The 15149-nt window shown below is 47.5% G+C and overlaps 1 protein-coding gene across 3 annotated transcripts in view; it reads left to right on the forward strand.

Annotated features, from left to right (window-relative positions):
• Positions 1-11506: 11506 nt before the first annotated feature.
• The window catches only part of CLIC6 (chloride intracellular channel 6), a 34618-nt gene continuing 30975 nt past the window's right edge, over positions 11507-15149 (forward strand). The window contains exons 1-2 of one of the 3 annotated variants that reach the window (XM_074814311.1): positions 11508-12447; positions 12490-13962. In XM_074814311.1, the coding sequence (XP_074670412.1) occupies positions 11656-12447; positions 12490-13962 (2265 nt within the window). In that variant the 5' untranslated portion in view covers positions 11508-11655. Of the gene's footprint in view, positions 13963-15149 lie in introns of all 3 variants that reach the window. The other 2 variants (XM_074814312.1, XM_074814310.1) reach the window with 2 other exon arrangements.

Here is a 15149-nt window from a genome sequence, read left to right on the forward strand (position 1 = left end):
AGCCTTTTTCAGAGAGTTAAGCTCTCATCTTAGATACAGGATATTTCCATGATCAGTTGTTCTAAGTGACATAAGTCTTTGTGTTCTCACACTAGTTTTCACAAAAATTCATACAAATGGTATCTTAAAAGAAAAGTCACATATGTGAACAAGCTGAAACTTTTCAATGCTAAATTAGCATTAAAACCTCCAGACAAGCTAACACCATTTTTCTTAGAGTTGCTTCTTGACAGGAGCAGTGACACTTGCCTCTTTGAGAAGAAGCTAGCTCTCTGTATTCTCTGCATCAAGAGCTCTAGCCCCCTACAGAAATCCCACCTGAGGAATCTGAGTGGAAATCTGCTGTTATATATATTCAAAAACTTAAAGTCAAGAAGCAAAACCTGCCGACAATAAATTCCTGTAATTGCAGCCTGCCATCTTAACTATTATGAAAGCCATTGAAAAATATTAATCTACCCACTACTGGTCTAATGGCATAAGCCACCTCAGCTGGTTATTGTAACTCAGGTGTCAGATTTGTGGGTGAAAATAAGGTATTAATTATATTTGTGTCATAACAGCTCCTAAAGCTCAGCTGAGATCATTATCAGATCCTATCAAGTGCTGCAGTACTCCACAGTCAAAGGACCTATCTGCCCTAAGAGCTTAGAAGTTCAGACAACCACCACCACCCCCGCATTAATTTAGTCATAGACTTCGAAGAAAAATTAAACCTGATTCTCCCTAATCTTAGGGTTTAATGACAGATCAATCGTTTCTTTTTGTTACATAGGAAGGGAAAGCAAAGTACGCTTTGACAGGAAGAGCTGGCAAACCAAGAAAAAAATGTATCTTCACCCCCAATGTTCAGGTTTGGGGGCAGAGTGTATCTTTCAATGTAAGTGACAATGATTAACGATAATGTTTTCTTTACACGCAGGAATAAAAGATTCCTGGGGTAAATAGCTAAATGCACACTAGAACAGTGCCATTCAAATGTTTTACACAACACACACTACCATCTAGTGGTAGAAGGAAAAGCACGATCTCAGAAGGGCTACTTTTATTACATGCATCTGCATCAAAAATCCTCACTTCTCAAGTGAAAAGTAGCTAACCAGAACGAAAAAAACCCACAAAAAAACCCAACCAAACAAAAACTATACAGAACTTGATTATAATTAAATGGAAAATGTTTGGAGAAAGAATAAACATGTGGCCCTATAGGTAACTGTTTCCTAAACACTCATTTAAACCACTGGTTTATTTAATATTCCTCAGAATAGATTTTCATTGCACCTATGTAATGGCTACACATGGGCAGATATAGTTAGCAGTTTAAACGCATGGCACTGGTATCAGTGACAATACTTCAGAAGACTTGAGGTTTTTTCCTGCATAGAAGCCTATTCACAAGACAGTACTGCAACAATTCCTTGGCTGTAGACTTTAAAAAAGGATATGCATATCTTAACATTGAAGATTAATTTTGGCTATCAATAACACAGTTTTCATTAAAATAAATTTAAAAGACTCCCATATACTGCAAGTACAAAAGCACATTCTCAGTTGCTTCCTTATATTGACATTGAAATGTTTGTACTATCAGTTATTTGCATATATATGCAACAGAAAATCTTGATTTCTTAAACCTGAACCAAATAATCACCTAGTTTACAATAACGAATGTCCAACACATTCACAGACTTAAAAGCTCAAAGCAACCCAACCATCCAGTTGAATCTAAAAGATGATCAAAAGAACTCAATCCCATACTCACACTTTACCCACAGTCAAGCATGGCAAACCAGTGTATGATACGGCATTTTAGATATTTCTCTTCTTAGATTATACAAACTTCATAAAAGCCTGACTGGTTCAGCAACACTGACTTGTGGGGATCTTCTTCATCAACAAGGTTCAAGGAAGGGCTTCTCAGAGTCCTGTGTGGGAGGGCACACTTTAAGTGTGCCAGTCACTTTTCAATCCAGTTCTTTTGTTGGAGGGGAAATGCCCACCCCTGATTCCTTCCCAGAGCCAGGAAGATCTTTCCACACAGTGGTGGCTCCTTCACAGGCTACCCAAAGAGCTTTACCTCCTACGTCTCCTACAGCCATCCTGAAGGCCTTCTTTTCTAGGAGGTTTCACTAAAAATTCTACTCAGTAAAGTCTTCATTTTACCTCTTTCAAGTGCTTATTATTTGCCAAGCAGCCTCTCTGGGTTAATTTCTCACAGATAGACTTGTTCCCCTTAAAACAGCCTCCCATAGACAGAGAGAGGTCTGACCCTCTTTAAAGCAAGCCTATCATCTTAAAGTGAATATATAAAGTACACAAAATTTCACTACTTTTACTTTAACTTCAGCTTGAGCAAAGCACATGCCCCCAAAAGAAAATAGATAAAAAGAAAATTCCCAGCCTTATTTAACAGTTTGTTCTGATGTTAAATATTGTTAAAGTTATGTTTTGTTCCTAGCTTAAATTTGCCTGGTTCTCACTGATAGCCATTTGTTCTTGTTATGTTTTTCTCCACTGTAACAAAAAGTCTCCTGATGTTTAATGCTTTATTTGGAGTCCCTCCTCACTATTCTTTTTGTTCAGCTAAGCAGATCCAGTCCTGCAAATCTCTCAAGAGTGTTTTTCCTCTCAGAACTGCTGAAAGTGGTTTCACGCCTGGTCATACTTCTTCCCATTATGTTCCCTTTCCTTCCCTGGACTAATCCAGATATCCTAAGGGATTCCCCTTTCACAGTATCATCACCCTTGCCCTCTGAGGGTTGGATGTCATCCAGTGCTACTTGCCAAGCTCCTGCCATACCTCTGCAGCATCATGCCCCTACCCTGCCTTTCCTCCTGGATGCCTGCGATCTTCACAGCTGCTTGCTCAGCTTGGCCTCTGTCCACCGATAGCTGCAGCAACCACAGTAACCAGGTGTCCTGAGCGCACTTACTCAGTTTGATAGCCTTCCCCAAGCCTCACCAAGGCAAACATACATCTTAAAACACCATTACCACAGGTTTGATTTTTTGTTGGCTTAGAACAATTTGTATAGATCACTTTTCTGTATTTTTGGTCTTTGTAGCCCACAGCATTCAAGGAATTGCTACAGCCTGTATTATATCAACCATCTACATTAGCTATTTCCAGCTGTATTGACTGAAAATATCTCATGACTCTGGCTCTCATAGCAAAATGTCTTTAACAGCACAACCTAAAGGGTTGTTTCTGATAGCAGTTTGGTGCACTGCATTTGTCAGTACAATACACCATCCTCTCTTTTTTTTTTTCTTCTTTAACTTGTGCAGACCGATCCTCTTCTCAAAACCACAGTAGTGAGAATGAGAAAGCGGATAGCCTCTCTGTCCCATATTGTGTAGATGGGTCTTTTGTAGAAGGACTTGGCACCCACAGGAGAGATGGAATTAGCTGGAGTGTTTTTCAGAACTGCTAGTATTTGGGAGAGTAGGAGTTGTCCCAGGACAGAGAAGAAACATACAAATAAAATGCTGTTAAATAAAATAAATACAGCAAAGATAAGGTTTCTTTACCTCGGTATTGGTAGGAGGCTAAAGAAAAGTCTTGACATGCAGAAGCTAAGCATTGTTAAGGAGTCTTTAAAGTGGTAGGTAATGTACAAAGCAGATCAGTTGCTTTGTTAAATGCCTATCAGCACAATCTCTTCTCTTTTACACTTATCTCCCCCTTCTCCCATGGTTTGCTATGCTCCTACCCTGCCGCTGTTCTCAGTTAGATGGTTAAGTTGTTCTGGAACGTGTCTTCCTATGTTTGTATTGTGCCTGGCAGGGTTGGACTCCCAAGGTCACGGCCACCTTTGGATGCCACCCCAGATCTCACAATGATACGCTTTTCATTATAGTCATGCAGCAGGTTACCATGTGCCTCTTACTGATTTTTAAACTACGCTCTGGTAAGTCAGCTCCTAAATTAGTAGAAAAGAGTAATACATAGTAGAGGTAGAAGAGCCATTTATTTCAGGAGCAATCAGTAATAAGCCTGGTTACTGATTTACCATAGAGCTCATTTACAAGAGCTGTAGCATAAATGGGTTTTGTCAGTAAGCACTTCTGAAAAGGAACAATAAATATACAATTTCAACAAAAACTGTGTCAAAGCTGTTAATAGAAAGAGTATGGTTGGGTTCCTAATCCTGGGGAAAAGAAAAAAGGAAAAATAAAAGAAAAAGAAAAAGAAAAAGAAAAAGAAAAAGAAAAAGAAAAAGAAAAAGAAAAAGAAAAAGAAAAAGAAAAAGAAAAAGAAAAAGAAAAAGAAAAAGAAAAAGAAAAAGAAAAAGAAAAAGAAAAAGAAAAAGAAAAAGAGATTGTGGCATAACCTGCATGCAAATAAAATGAAATGAACATCAGTGAAAAATGGACCTGGGCCCATACAGAACAAACTGTGTATAATTCTATCCCAAGGCAGATGGTGCTTGCCTTTTTCTACAGTTTCGTCCCCTTTATCATCACTTCTAGAGCATTATTCACCAAACCCAGCTTCATTAAACACCCCCTTAAAAAAAAAAGAAAGAAAAGAAGTCAGCTGCATAGATGTCATGGGAATTCCACATTCAAATTAACCAAAAGGAAAGTAGGACCGAAGAGACCTCTGGAGATCACCTATTCCAGCTGCTCACTACAAGGCTGCAAAAACATCAATTCCTTTACTGATAATACGAAAAGCTATTTTCAAGACTATTATTACAGCGTATAAAAATATTTCAGAAAATTCTGTACTAGTGAAAGCTATATATTAATTTATAGAGAACTACATAGAGATGTGATCTTTTTCTAATGAATTGAGTAATTTAAGAATCAATCTGCAAATACTGCAACGCTGGTAGTAAAAGACAAATGAGCACTGTACCTCTGGATTACATGTGTAACTTACTTCTGTATCAGCTAGGTATTAACTCAAATAAATTTATGACTATTTAGAACTATTCTAAGTTTTACTCCCAAAATCTATAATTATCTTTAAAGCTATAATAGTTTTAGAAGTTCTTTGAGTTTTGCAAAGAAGAATTGTATTAAAAGCCAAGTTCAAGTGGAAATGGCACAGAATGTGACCCTGCTTTACATGGAAAAAAAAAAGCTGTTAAGAAATATGAAAGGTAAACTGAAATTTAAAACAGAAGCAAGAGTATGAAAAAGGTCAAATGAGGTGTGATTAGGCATTATATTTTAAGAAACTATTTCAAGATGCAACAGGCACAGTAAAATAGGAAACTAATTTAAAATAAACGACAGTTTAATGTAATAGGAATTAAAATAATAGAGGAGTTCAAGAAAATCTGGACACTTTATTAAAAGTGAAGAAAATCTCTTGGACCTTAGCAAAAGCTTTGAGTTATTTCCAGGTTCCACAGTCAAATGCTCTGATGGATCTAATTAGGACTTCATATACAATTTTGTAAACCAGGTCAATGTGAGAAAAGCAGCGTTTATAACACAGAAAACATGAAACACTGTATGTAGTTTATCCATTTAGTTTTTAGTATAAATATGTCCTGGACACTTTTCAAAACAAGTAAAGCATGTTCTCTTTGTCAAAGGTCTTATATTTTAAGGACTAGTTTTCAGATGCCTTGAGCAGATGAAATTCAGCTGAAGTTGGAGCAGTTCATCATGTTTGAAAACTCACACCTCAAATGCAGTGCCACAGTATGTGTCAGAAAATGGAGGGAGGCAGGAACGATGAGGATGATAATAATGAAATCACAGTTACTTAATAGGACCCAGATCCTTGCAAAGACTCTTAGCTTTAAACATATCAGTAATCCTATTGAATCATGTGCAAATCAAGATGCTCCTTTAAATAGTATTGTGTGCACATCCTTCCCTAAGCAATGGTGCATGAGGTAGGGGACAGGAATGGCTGAAAGGCATTTGAAAGTGATGGAGAAGAGGGAGTTCAGTGAAGTAAGTTTATTGGGGATTTCCCAAGCAGAATCAAAAGCCTGGGCAAAGACCTGGAGTTGTCCAAAATGAGAGCAGGTCCAGAGTTCAAGCCAGACATACTGTTAATAGCAAAGTGAGAGCTGAGCTGGCCTTATTTAGCTAGTAAACAAGATAATAAGAGGCTCCAGGACAGTCATCAGACTTTCTAGGAGCTTGATGCTTCTGGGGCATGTTCAAAGTTAATTCCAAACCACTATTTTATTGAATTAGATATCATACTTGGCAATAAAAATCTACATATAAGGTCTTTTGTTATCTCATCTGTGGCACATGGAGGACATTATTTCTTCCTTAAGATAGTACTGCTTATCAAAAAGAAAAGTAAAAGATAAGAATAGGAAAGTCAAAGACTTTTGGAGAATGAACAGATTTTAAGTACTTTAAAAAAATAGTAAGCAGTACAGTGTTCATTTTTTGAAAGCTTTGTTATTGATAATTCTTCTATTTTTTTAACACGCTGCAGAGTGATTCATTCAGAATTTAAGTACAGGCTACTTTGGTGCTTGCAGCTTTGTGGGATGCTGGGAATTTGGGGAACTGAGTAACAAATAGAAGGAAGAGAGGGACTGGTGGTATCTGGCAAGAAGGTGCACTTACTCTTCCTCTCTGCTTTTTCAGCCTTGGTTAGAGGTAGCTTGGCTTTCTGTGCTTCCTAGCCCAGCAACCAGGCTTTTTTTCCCCTTGCATGTCTACATTCCTACCTTCTTCCCAAGCAGACTGCCTCTAAGCAGCTGGGAAAGGAGCCGATTGCCCCTAATCAGCTTAGTGCTGGGAAGCTCAGAACACTAAATACAAATGGCATCACCCCCCAACATGCAGCATGCCGCTGCAATTTTCAACAAGGCATCTCTCCCTCTTAATTTTGTTTGTGTGGACTGAACACCCTCTAACCATGGAGCAGCAGAATGCCACACTGACTTCTTGGCAGAACTTTAAGAAACCAGGGACAAACATAGCAAACATACATGTATTTTGAAAGTGGTAAAAATTATAGTCCTCCAATACCATTTTTTCACTTGCAAGTTTGTCTTTTCCATAGTTGACATAGCATATTTTAAATAGGATAATACAGCACTGGCTTACATACAGATGTTAATACAGTTTTGGGTTTCTTTTTTTCGATCACAAAGGGCTGGCTAGGCAGTCATATTTTTAATTGGGATAATGTTTTATACCACAAGTAATTTGTCAAAATTCCAGTTAAACCTCCAGCTGCAATAAAAATAATGCAGAAAAAGTAATTGGGCTTTGACCCACAATTTGCTGACTGTCCATTTTCACATTTCAGTCTGTAAGGGAATCACCTGGGACAGGATTCATCTCATATGAGCTTAGATATGTCCAGCACAGACGTCATCCTCCTGAGCCAGTCACCCGCAGGTCCTTGTACAGACAGTGCAGAGAAATAGTCACTTTTCTGTCAAGGACCATCTGGTCTGCTTTAGACATCTACCTCAGGATGAGAAGAATCATTTCACTGACTCTGCTCACTAGATCTCTGTTGGCTCTAGGATCTGCAGATATGCAGTTTCTACCTGTCTACGTTTACACTGATAGATTCCTCCCTCCATCCCATGGTGGGGAACCCCATAAATGCCACCTGATTTCTGGAGGCTCTGTTCACCCCTATTTCCCACTGAGTTCAGTGCAAAATAGCAATTACTCAGCATCTGGCAGAAACAAGGAGAATTCAGACCATGTGCAGACAGCTTTTGGGCTGGGGATACTTAGCTTCACTTCTGAAATGTGACAAACCCTGGGAAAAGCAGACGCACATGCTTGATGAAACAACACAACTTCAGCCAGAGCAGGCAGCAGGAAATAGGCAGCACAGGCTTCTGTGGGAGGCAGCAGCCAGCACAGGGAGGCAAAAAAGCCTTGTTGACTCCGTTACCCCAGTTCACTTAGGGCAAACTGTTAAATATTTGACATCTGTGTATTTGGCACTGCACAGGACTGTGAACTGGAGTCGCAGAGGCATGAACAAATACCTCCGTCTGCGGTGGGGCTGACATTTCTTCCTTCCCTTGAGCTGCAAAAACTACAACCTCTATACAGTCAGGGAAGAAAAAGAAGTTACAATAATCCAGGTAAGTACAGCCTAACTGATAACCCCCAGGGATATAACTTGTTTGCTAACAAGCTATAAAGGGATCTTCATGTTGTCCACTAATGTCTAACATCTGTGATATTTAATTACCTGCACTCATCTTTTAAATGAAGAAGGTGTGCAGTAATCTTTCCTGAAGCTGAACTGAGAAAATATTTATTAGCTGAGGGCCTATTTTAGAAACAGATGGGGTGTAAAGAGCTTGAAGGTAGTGTACAGGAGGAGCGTGGAGCAGGAAAGATTAATTGTTAAGTAACTGAGGTAGAGGGGAAGAGTGTTGAATGCAGAGAGCACAGAACAACAGATATTCAAAGTTCTGGGATTTCACTGGGACAGATCTAGTTTTAATGGTGTATTTCCAAAGCTGCCTTTGTGAAACCATGATGCTGAAGAGCGACAAGGAACAATGTTGGGCTGACTGGCCAGCTCTCCTCTGAGCTGTGCCCACCCCATCCCTCTTTACTCTGTCCGCTGGCTCTCTGACTTCCTACTTTGCCTCTCCTGCTTGCACAGAGACCTCGTGGCATAAGCACCAGCAGGGCAACCTGCTAGAGCAGCAACATTAACCCAGTGTCATTGCTAGGTCTCAGTTCCAGCAGAACTAGAAAATGTCTGTTCCTATACTTGAGGAAAACCACAGCAAGATCTGTTACAAACTGCTCAGTCATTACTCCATAAAAATGGTAACTGTATCAACCACTATACCTTAAACTCGTCTCTATCCTACCGAGGTAATTAACAACTTGGCTCTATCAGCTGTTAGTCCTTTTCTGCTCTGCCTTTGTCAGACTTCCATGAGTATTTAAAGAGCTAATCTTTTGTTATGCTTAAACATTGCCCGGTGTTAATAATCAGGCAGTGTTTATCACTGAAAGCTTTTTTTTTTTTTTTTGCCAGCCTTAAAATCCTCACCTTGTTTTGTACTAAGAGCTACAGAGCAGGGAATAGTCAGATAAAAATAGGATACTGGTGTTAATGAATAAGCTCTGCAATGAGTAAGTGTAGGTGAGAGACAATCATCTCTCAGGTAGTTCCATCAGATCAGCAGGATGCAAGTCCCATGTCAAACTCACAACCTGAGCAAAACCTGAAACTAATACCAAAAGAAGTATTTAGAGAAGCGGTGCAGATCCAAGGGACAGATGAAAGGAGGAATGCTCCAGCACGGGCAGCTCCTGTGAGCCAGAGGTGGCAGTGCTGCAGGGGGCTGCAGAGGGAGGGAACCCTCAGCCCAAAGCTGAGCAAAGCTGAGCTCATGGGGACTGGGAGCAGGAGAGGGCTTCTCAAGGGGTGCAGCCAAACACAGTATTCATACAAACATAGCCAGTTGACTTCAGTAGTTGTGTCTATAACCTGCAATGATTTCTCCTGAGAAATTCCCACCGCTTCTATGCCATGGATATTGCTTTGCTATTCCTTCCCACTGTGGAAACCTAAGGTGAGCCTTCCTTCCAGCCAGTGTTCTATTCACCACTGGACAGGAGACAACATGGCAGTGATGGTGGATGGTCTGCATGGCTGAAGACCGTTCTGTCTCATATCTGAAAGCTGGGACTTGTATGGCATCTGGGGGATGTGGCCAGCTTTCAGGCCAAGGGTTAGGAACCCTTCAGCAAGGGTTAGGACAAGTAAACCAAGAGATGACTGAGATGTGTCATTCTACTGATGTCAGAACCCCTAAGACAGAAGTGAAATAATTACCTTACAATTGGTCCAGCTGCAAGACCTCCATTGCCAGATGCTGAGCCTCCATTCCTAAACCTTCAAGAAACATCCCTTCTGAGCATGACTGCCCCTGTTTTTTTTTCTCACTGGCAATGCACCTCTGGGCAAGGATAAATTCTATGAAAAATATCTGCAGGATAGTCTATTTATTTGTCTGTTTATTTTTATCAGAGCACTGACCGAATGATTTATTCTGTATTTCCCATCTCATTGGCTGCATTTTCTCCCTTCCCACCCATTTCAAAACCCTGTGTTCAGTCTGTCCCTGCTCTTTCCACTCTCAAATATAAAAAGGTGGGTTTATATACACATACATAAAACTGTTTAACTGCATGTTTTTTAATATGATACCTCACTCCTGTCAGCTATTTTCCATTCAAATAGCATAAGTAGCGCTTTCACATAAATCACTTCTGAGAAGGGTGGGACTAGAGCGGGCTGCATCTCCTAGAAAATGACTTCTTGCCTACAAGCAAAACTACTGCAGCTTATCCTCATACCAGAACCTGCTGATTGTCCTTTTCTGTGTAAAATGCCTCCATAAGACAGAGGAATTACCAAAAGTGTGAAAAGATGTCTTTTATCTGGAACAGAAGAAGGCCTGCGGGATGAATCTGCAGCTGCCTTACCCAAACTAAAAGTTACCGCTTCTTTCACACCAGCTGCCTGCTCTGAACAGAACGCTGTATTTCTCATCACATTTAAATGCAAACTCTTCCAGAGGTGCAGAGCACTTGACATGCTCACATACGAAGGAAAGCTACTTAAAAGTATGCAAATCTAGTTTTTTTACACAGAGTGTTTCAATGTTCCCTCTTACAACTTTTGAAAGTTGATAAGGATACATTTTCCCTCTTAACAATGTTTGGTGCAACCCAAAGATGGCTTGGGAATATGTTTGAGATGCTATGTAGCTGCTGAGATGAGGTATTGGTTCATCCGTATTTTTAAGAAACCCAAGACTGACGGGGCTCTGCCAGTTTCAGTGCGTCAGCAGCGGTGGGGGTATTAGTGGTTCCCTTCGTAAACATGGTTTTGGAAAATGGCATCTCTCCTTGTTCCTCTCCCTGTTCTGGTGGCCAGCAAGCCCTCAGCCCCTGGGTGGCTGTCAGTCCCACCGGCCAGTGGCCCAGGCTAGTGGCTGAGGAGGGCAGCAGGGTGCCTGGGGGTCTGCGGGACACAACACGCCTGAGGCCCTGAGCTGCAGCGACGGGAAAAAGTGAGGGCAGAACTGGGGCTCGGGGGGCTTTGGGGGGGGAGGCGAGGCCTGGGCAGGGCAGGCAGCAGGTGCTTGCCGGGCATGGCCTGCCAGCCCCGGGGGGACCGCTGAAGGTGGGGGGTGCGGGGGGGGAGGGCAAGCTTTTTGGCCACTCTGCAAAGACTCCAGTCTCTCTGAGCACCTGCAAGCAGCCGGCAGGTCGGGAGGAGATAGCTGAGGGGAGGCCTGGCAGCGCTTGGTGCCACCATGGCCACGCTCTCGCCACCTTCTCCCGTGCCAGCTGCACCCAAAAGGGATTTAGTGGAGGGGGGAGGGACCCGCTGGTCTTGTCCTGTGCGGGGCTGGCGCAGGAAAAGGAGGAGCGCGGGCACCTGTGGCTGCCGCCCCCACGCACACACACACACACAGACACACACAGACACACACACACAGACACACAGACACACACACACACACAGACACACACACGGGGGCGGCCGTGCGCAGGCGCCGCCGTCCGTTCACCACCACCCCCCCCACCCCCCCGCCGTCGGTGCCCGGCGCTGATCCCCGGCGGCGGCGGCTCCGCTGGTCCCCGCTGGTCCCGGCGGCCGGACGCGCCCGCCCGCCGCGCTCTTGGGCAGCGGCCCCGGGGGAGGCCGACATGGCGGAGAACCCGGGGCGGCCTGGCGCCCCGCCGCCGGAGGGGAGCCACGTCCCGCGGGAAGGAGGCGATGAGGAAGCGGCGGCGGCGGGGGAGCCGCAGCCCGGGGTGTCCCCCGAGGGGGCGGCGGAGTCCCCGGACGGGTCCCCCGCCGACGAGGCGCCACGGCTGAACGGGGAGGCGGCGGCTGGGCAGGAGGCGGCCGCGGCGGCGGTGCCCCCCGAGGGCACCGGCGGGACGGGGAGCGGCTCCCCCGAGGAGGCGGCGGAGACCCTGGGCGGGCCGGGCGCGGGGCAGCAGGCTCCGGCGGGGGCTGAGCAGCCAGAGCCCGACGGGGGCGGCCCGGGGGGCGAGGGTCTGCCAGGAGGGGAGCCGGTGGCGGCGGCCGCGGGGATAGAAGCGCCCGAGGGCTCCGCGCCGGAGAGGGAAGAACCCGAGGACACGGCGGTGGCCCCAACGGGGACGGAGCCCGAGGAGGCAGCCCCGGCGGGGACAGAGCCCGAGGACGCGGCCGTGGACCCGACGGGGACGGAGTCCAAAGAGGTGGAGGCGGCCCCGGCGGGGACAGCCCCCGAGGAGGCAGCGGTGACAGCCCCGGTGGGGACAGACCCCGAGGAGGCGGTGAGGGAGGAAGCCCCGTCTGGGACAGACCCCGAGGAGGCGGCGGGGACAGACCCCGAGGAGGCGGTGAGGGAGGAAGCCTTGTCAGGGACAGACCCCGGAGAGGTGGTGGGGACTAACTCCGAGGAGGCGGTGAGAGAGGAAGCCCCGTCGGGGACAGACCCCGCGGAGGCGGCGGGGGAGGAAGCCCCGTCGGGGACAGACCCCGCAGAGGCTGCAGCGATAGCGGACTCGGAGGTGGTGGTGAGGGAGGAAGCACCGTCTGGGACAGACCCCGGAGAGGCGGCGGGGACGGACCCCGAGGACGCTGCGGCGACAGCCCCGTCTGGGACAGACTCCGAAGTGGCGGCGGGGACAGACCCCGCAGAGACAGACCCGTCGGGGACAGATCCCGAGGAGACGGTGAGGGAGGAGGCCCCGTCGGGGACAGACCCCGGAGAAGTGGCGGGGCCAGACCTCGAGGAAGCCGCGGCGACAGCCCCGGCGGGGACAGACCCCGAGGAGGCTGTGAGGGAGGAAGCCCCGTCTGGGACAGACCCCGAGGAGATGGTGAGGGAGGAAGCCCCGTCTGGGACAGACCCCGAGGAGGCTGCGGCGACAGCCCCGGCGGGTACAGAACCCGAAGAGACGGCGGGGACAGATCCAGAGGAGATGGTGAGGGAGGAAGCCCCGTCTGGGACAGACTCCGGAGAAGCGGCAGGGACAGACCCCGAGGAGGTGGTGAGGGGGGAAGTCTCGTCTGGGACAGACCCCGAGGAGGCTGCGGCGACAGCCCCGGCGGGGACAGACCCCGAGGAGGCTGTGAGGGAGGAAGCCCCGTCTGGGACAGACCCCGGAGAAGCGGCAGGGACAGACCCCGAGGAGGCGGTGAGGGAGGAAGCCCCGTCTGGGACAGACCCCGGAGAAGCGGCAGGGACAGACCCCGAGGAGGCGGTGAGGGAGGAAGCCCCGTCTGGGACAGACCCCGAGGAGGCTGCGGCGACAGCCCCGGCGGGTACAGAACCTGAAGAGACGGCGGGGACAGATCCAGAGGAGATGGTGAGGGAGGAAACCCCGTCAGGGACAGACCTGGAAGAGCTGGAGGCGACAGCTCCGCCGGGAACAGACCCCGAAAAGGCCCTGGGGCAGGCAGTCCCAGAGGGGACAGACCTCGAGGAGCCTGCGGCATCAGCCCCGGCGGGGCCAGCCCCCGAGGATGCGGTTCTGGAGGCAGCCCCGGCGGGGCCAGCCCCCGAGGATGCGGTTCTGGAGACAGCCCCGGCGGGGCCAGCCCCCGAGGAGGCGGCGGCCCCGTCGGGGAGCGAGGTGGCTCCCGAGAGCGGCGGGGAAGCGGAGGTGGCATTGCCGGCCGGAGGGGAGGCCGACAGCCGAGGGCTGTCGCCGGGTGTCCCCGCCGGCGAGGACGGTGGGGAGTCTCCGGGGGCGGAGCCGGGAGCCGCTGCCCCGGCAGTGGCAGGAGCGGGGAGCGCGGTCCCGAGGGCAGGCAACGGCGGCGCGGCGGCGGCGGGACAGCGCGGCGGGTCCCCGGGCCCCGAGGGCAGCGAGTGGGCCGCGGCAGGTCGGAACCTGAACGGTGTGCGGGGCCGGGCGGACAACGAGGAGGACGAGACGGGCTCGCCGGCCGCCCTGGAGGAGGAAGAGGAGGATGAGGAGAAGCAGGAATACGACATCTCCCTCTTCGTCAAGGTAGGGTGTGAGGGGGTGCTGGCAAACCTGGGTTCGCGACCCTTCCCTCCTTCGGGAGCCCCGGGCAGCTCCTGTGATGAGTGGCATTTAAATCTGGCGGGCCGAAGACCAGCCTGACTAAGGTGATTTGGTGATTAACACCCCAAATAAACTTGCCTCTGGCTCCTCATTCCTGTGGCAGACGGCAGGCAGGACAGGACAGGGCTGCCCGTCCCCTTGGCCCTGGGAGCTGGTGGTATTGCTCAACCCAGAAAGCATAGATCTGACCTGCAAGGTGGTCTCTCCCATAGTTTCCCTTGATGGGCCCAGTGCTGGGTTACCTGAGGTTTCTCTGGGTTTAAATGGGAAGGGTACATGGGCATCTCGGTTTCCAGGGGCTCTGCCTGTGCCCTCCGCCCCATGGGGCTGGGACCCAGGGCAGGGGTGGGAATGGACCCAGCAGCATCAGTTTGGAATCACTCACTGTGACTTGTGCTATAAGGAGTTCTCAAGGGATTTTAAGATCTTCAGAGTGCAGTAAGAATGGTACACATCACAAAAATAATTTAAAATGTGATACTGGAATTTTCCAGTATGAACTGTGGTTGATATTTAGATAATTGCCCCAAAGTTTGGCAAGGCTAGATTCAGAGAGCCAGTAAACTGCCCAGCAGTGTAGCATCCCTTGTAATTGTACAGTTTGTCTGGGGAGGGAACATTAAGGTTAGAGGGAAATGGACAAAAAATTGTAATGCTCTTAAAACTACTTTATGGTATTTTGTAGTATAGAGCTTTAGAGATGCTTTCTAGCCTGTGCCTGGTATCCCACCAAAATCAGTGGGACTTGGCATGGAAGCAGCATCCATCCACACAGACAAAATATCAGATGTTAAATTTTTGTGTGTAGAAACCATACTAAGGTGTTTTTCTTCCCATTTCTCTGACCTCTCTGGACTAAATAAAGTGCGAAGCAGAGTGGGATATTTTTCTCAGAGTAGATGTAAAACTAAGGAACTAAAAGTAGGGAAGCAGAAGGCGTTTGGGACCTTCTCCACTACAAGCCATAGCTCCCATGCAAATACTGTACCTCTTGAGCTGGCTCAGGCTGCTTCTGTAGCATCCAGAATTATCCCTGAAAGAAAAACTCATTGCCAGCCTTCTGCGTGAGGGGGGTTAGATCTGAAACAATGTTTATGCCTTGATTTATC

This window comes from Strix aluco, chromosome 2, assembly GCF_031877795.1.
Source record: "Strix aluco isolate bStrAlu1 chromosome 2, bStrAlu1.hap1, whole genome shotgun sequence".
In the NCBI taxonomy this organism is placed as follows: domain Eukaryota; kingdom Metazoa; phylum Chordata; class Aves; order Strigiformes; family Strigidae; genus Strix; species Strix aluco.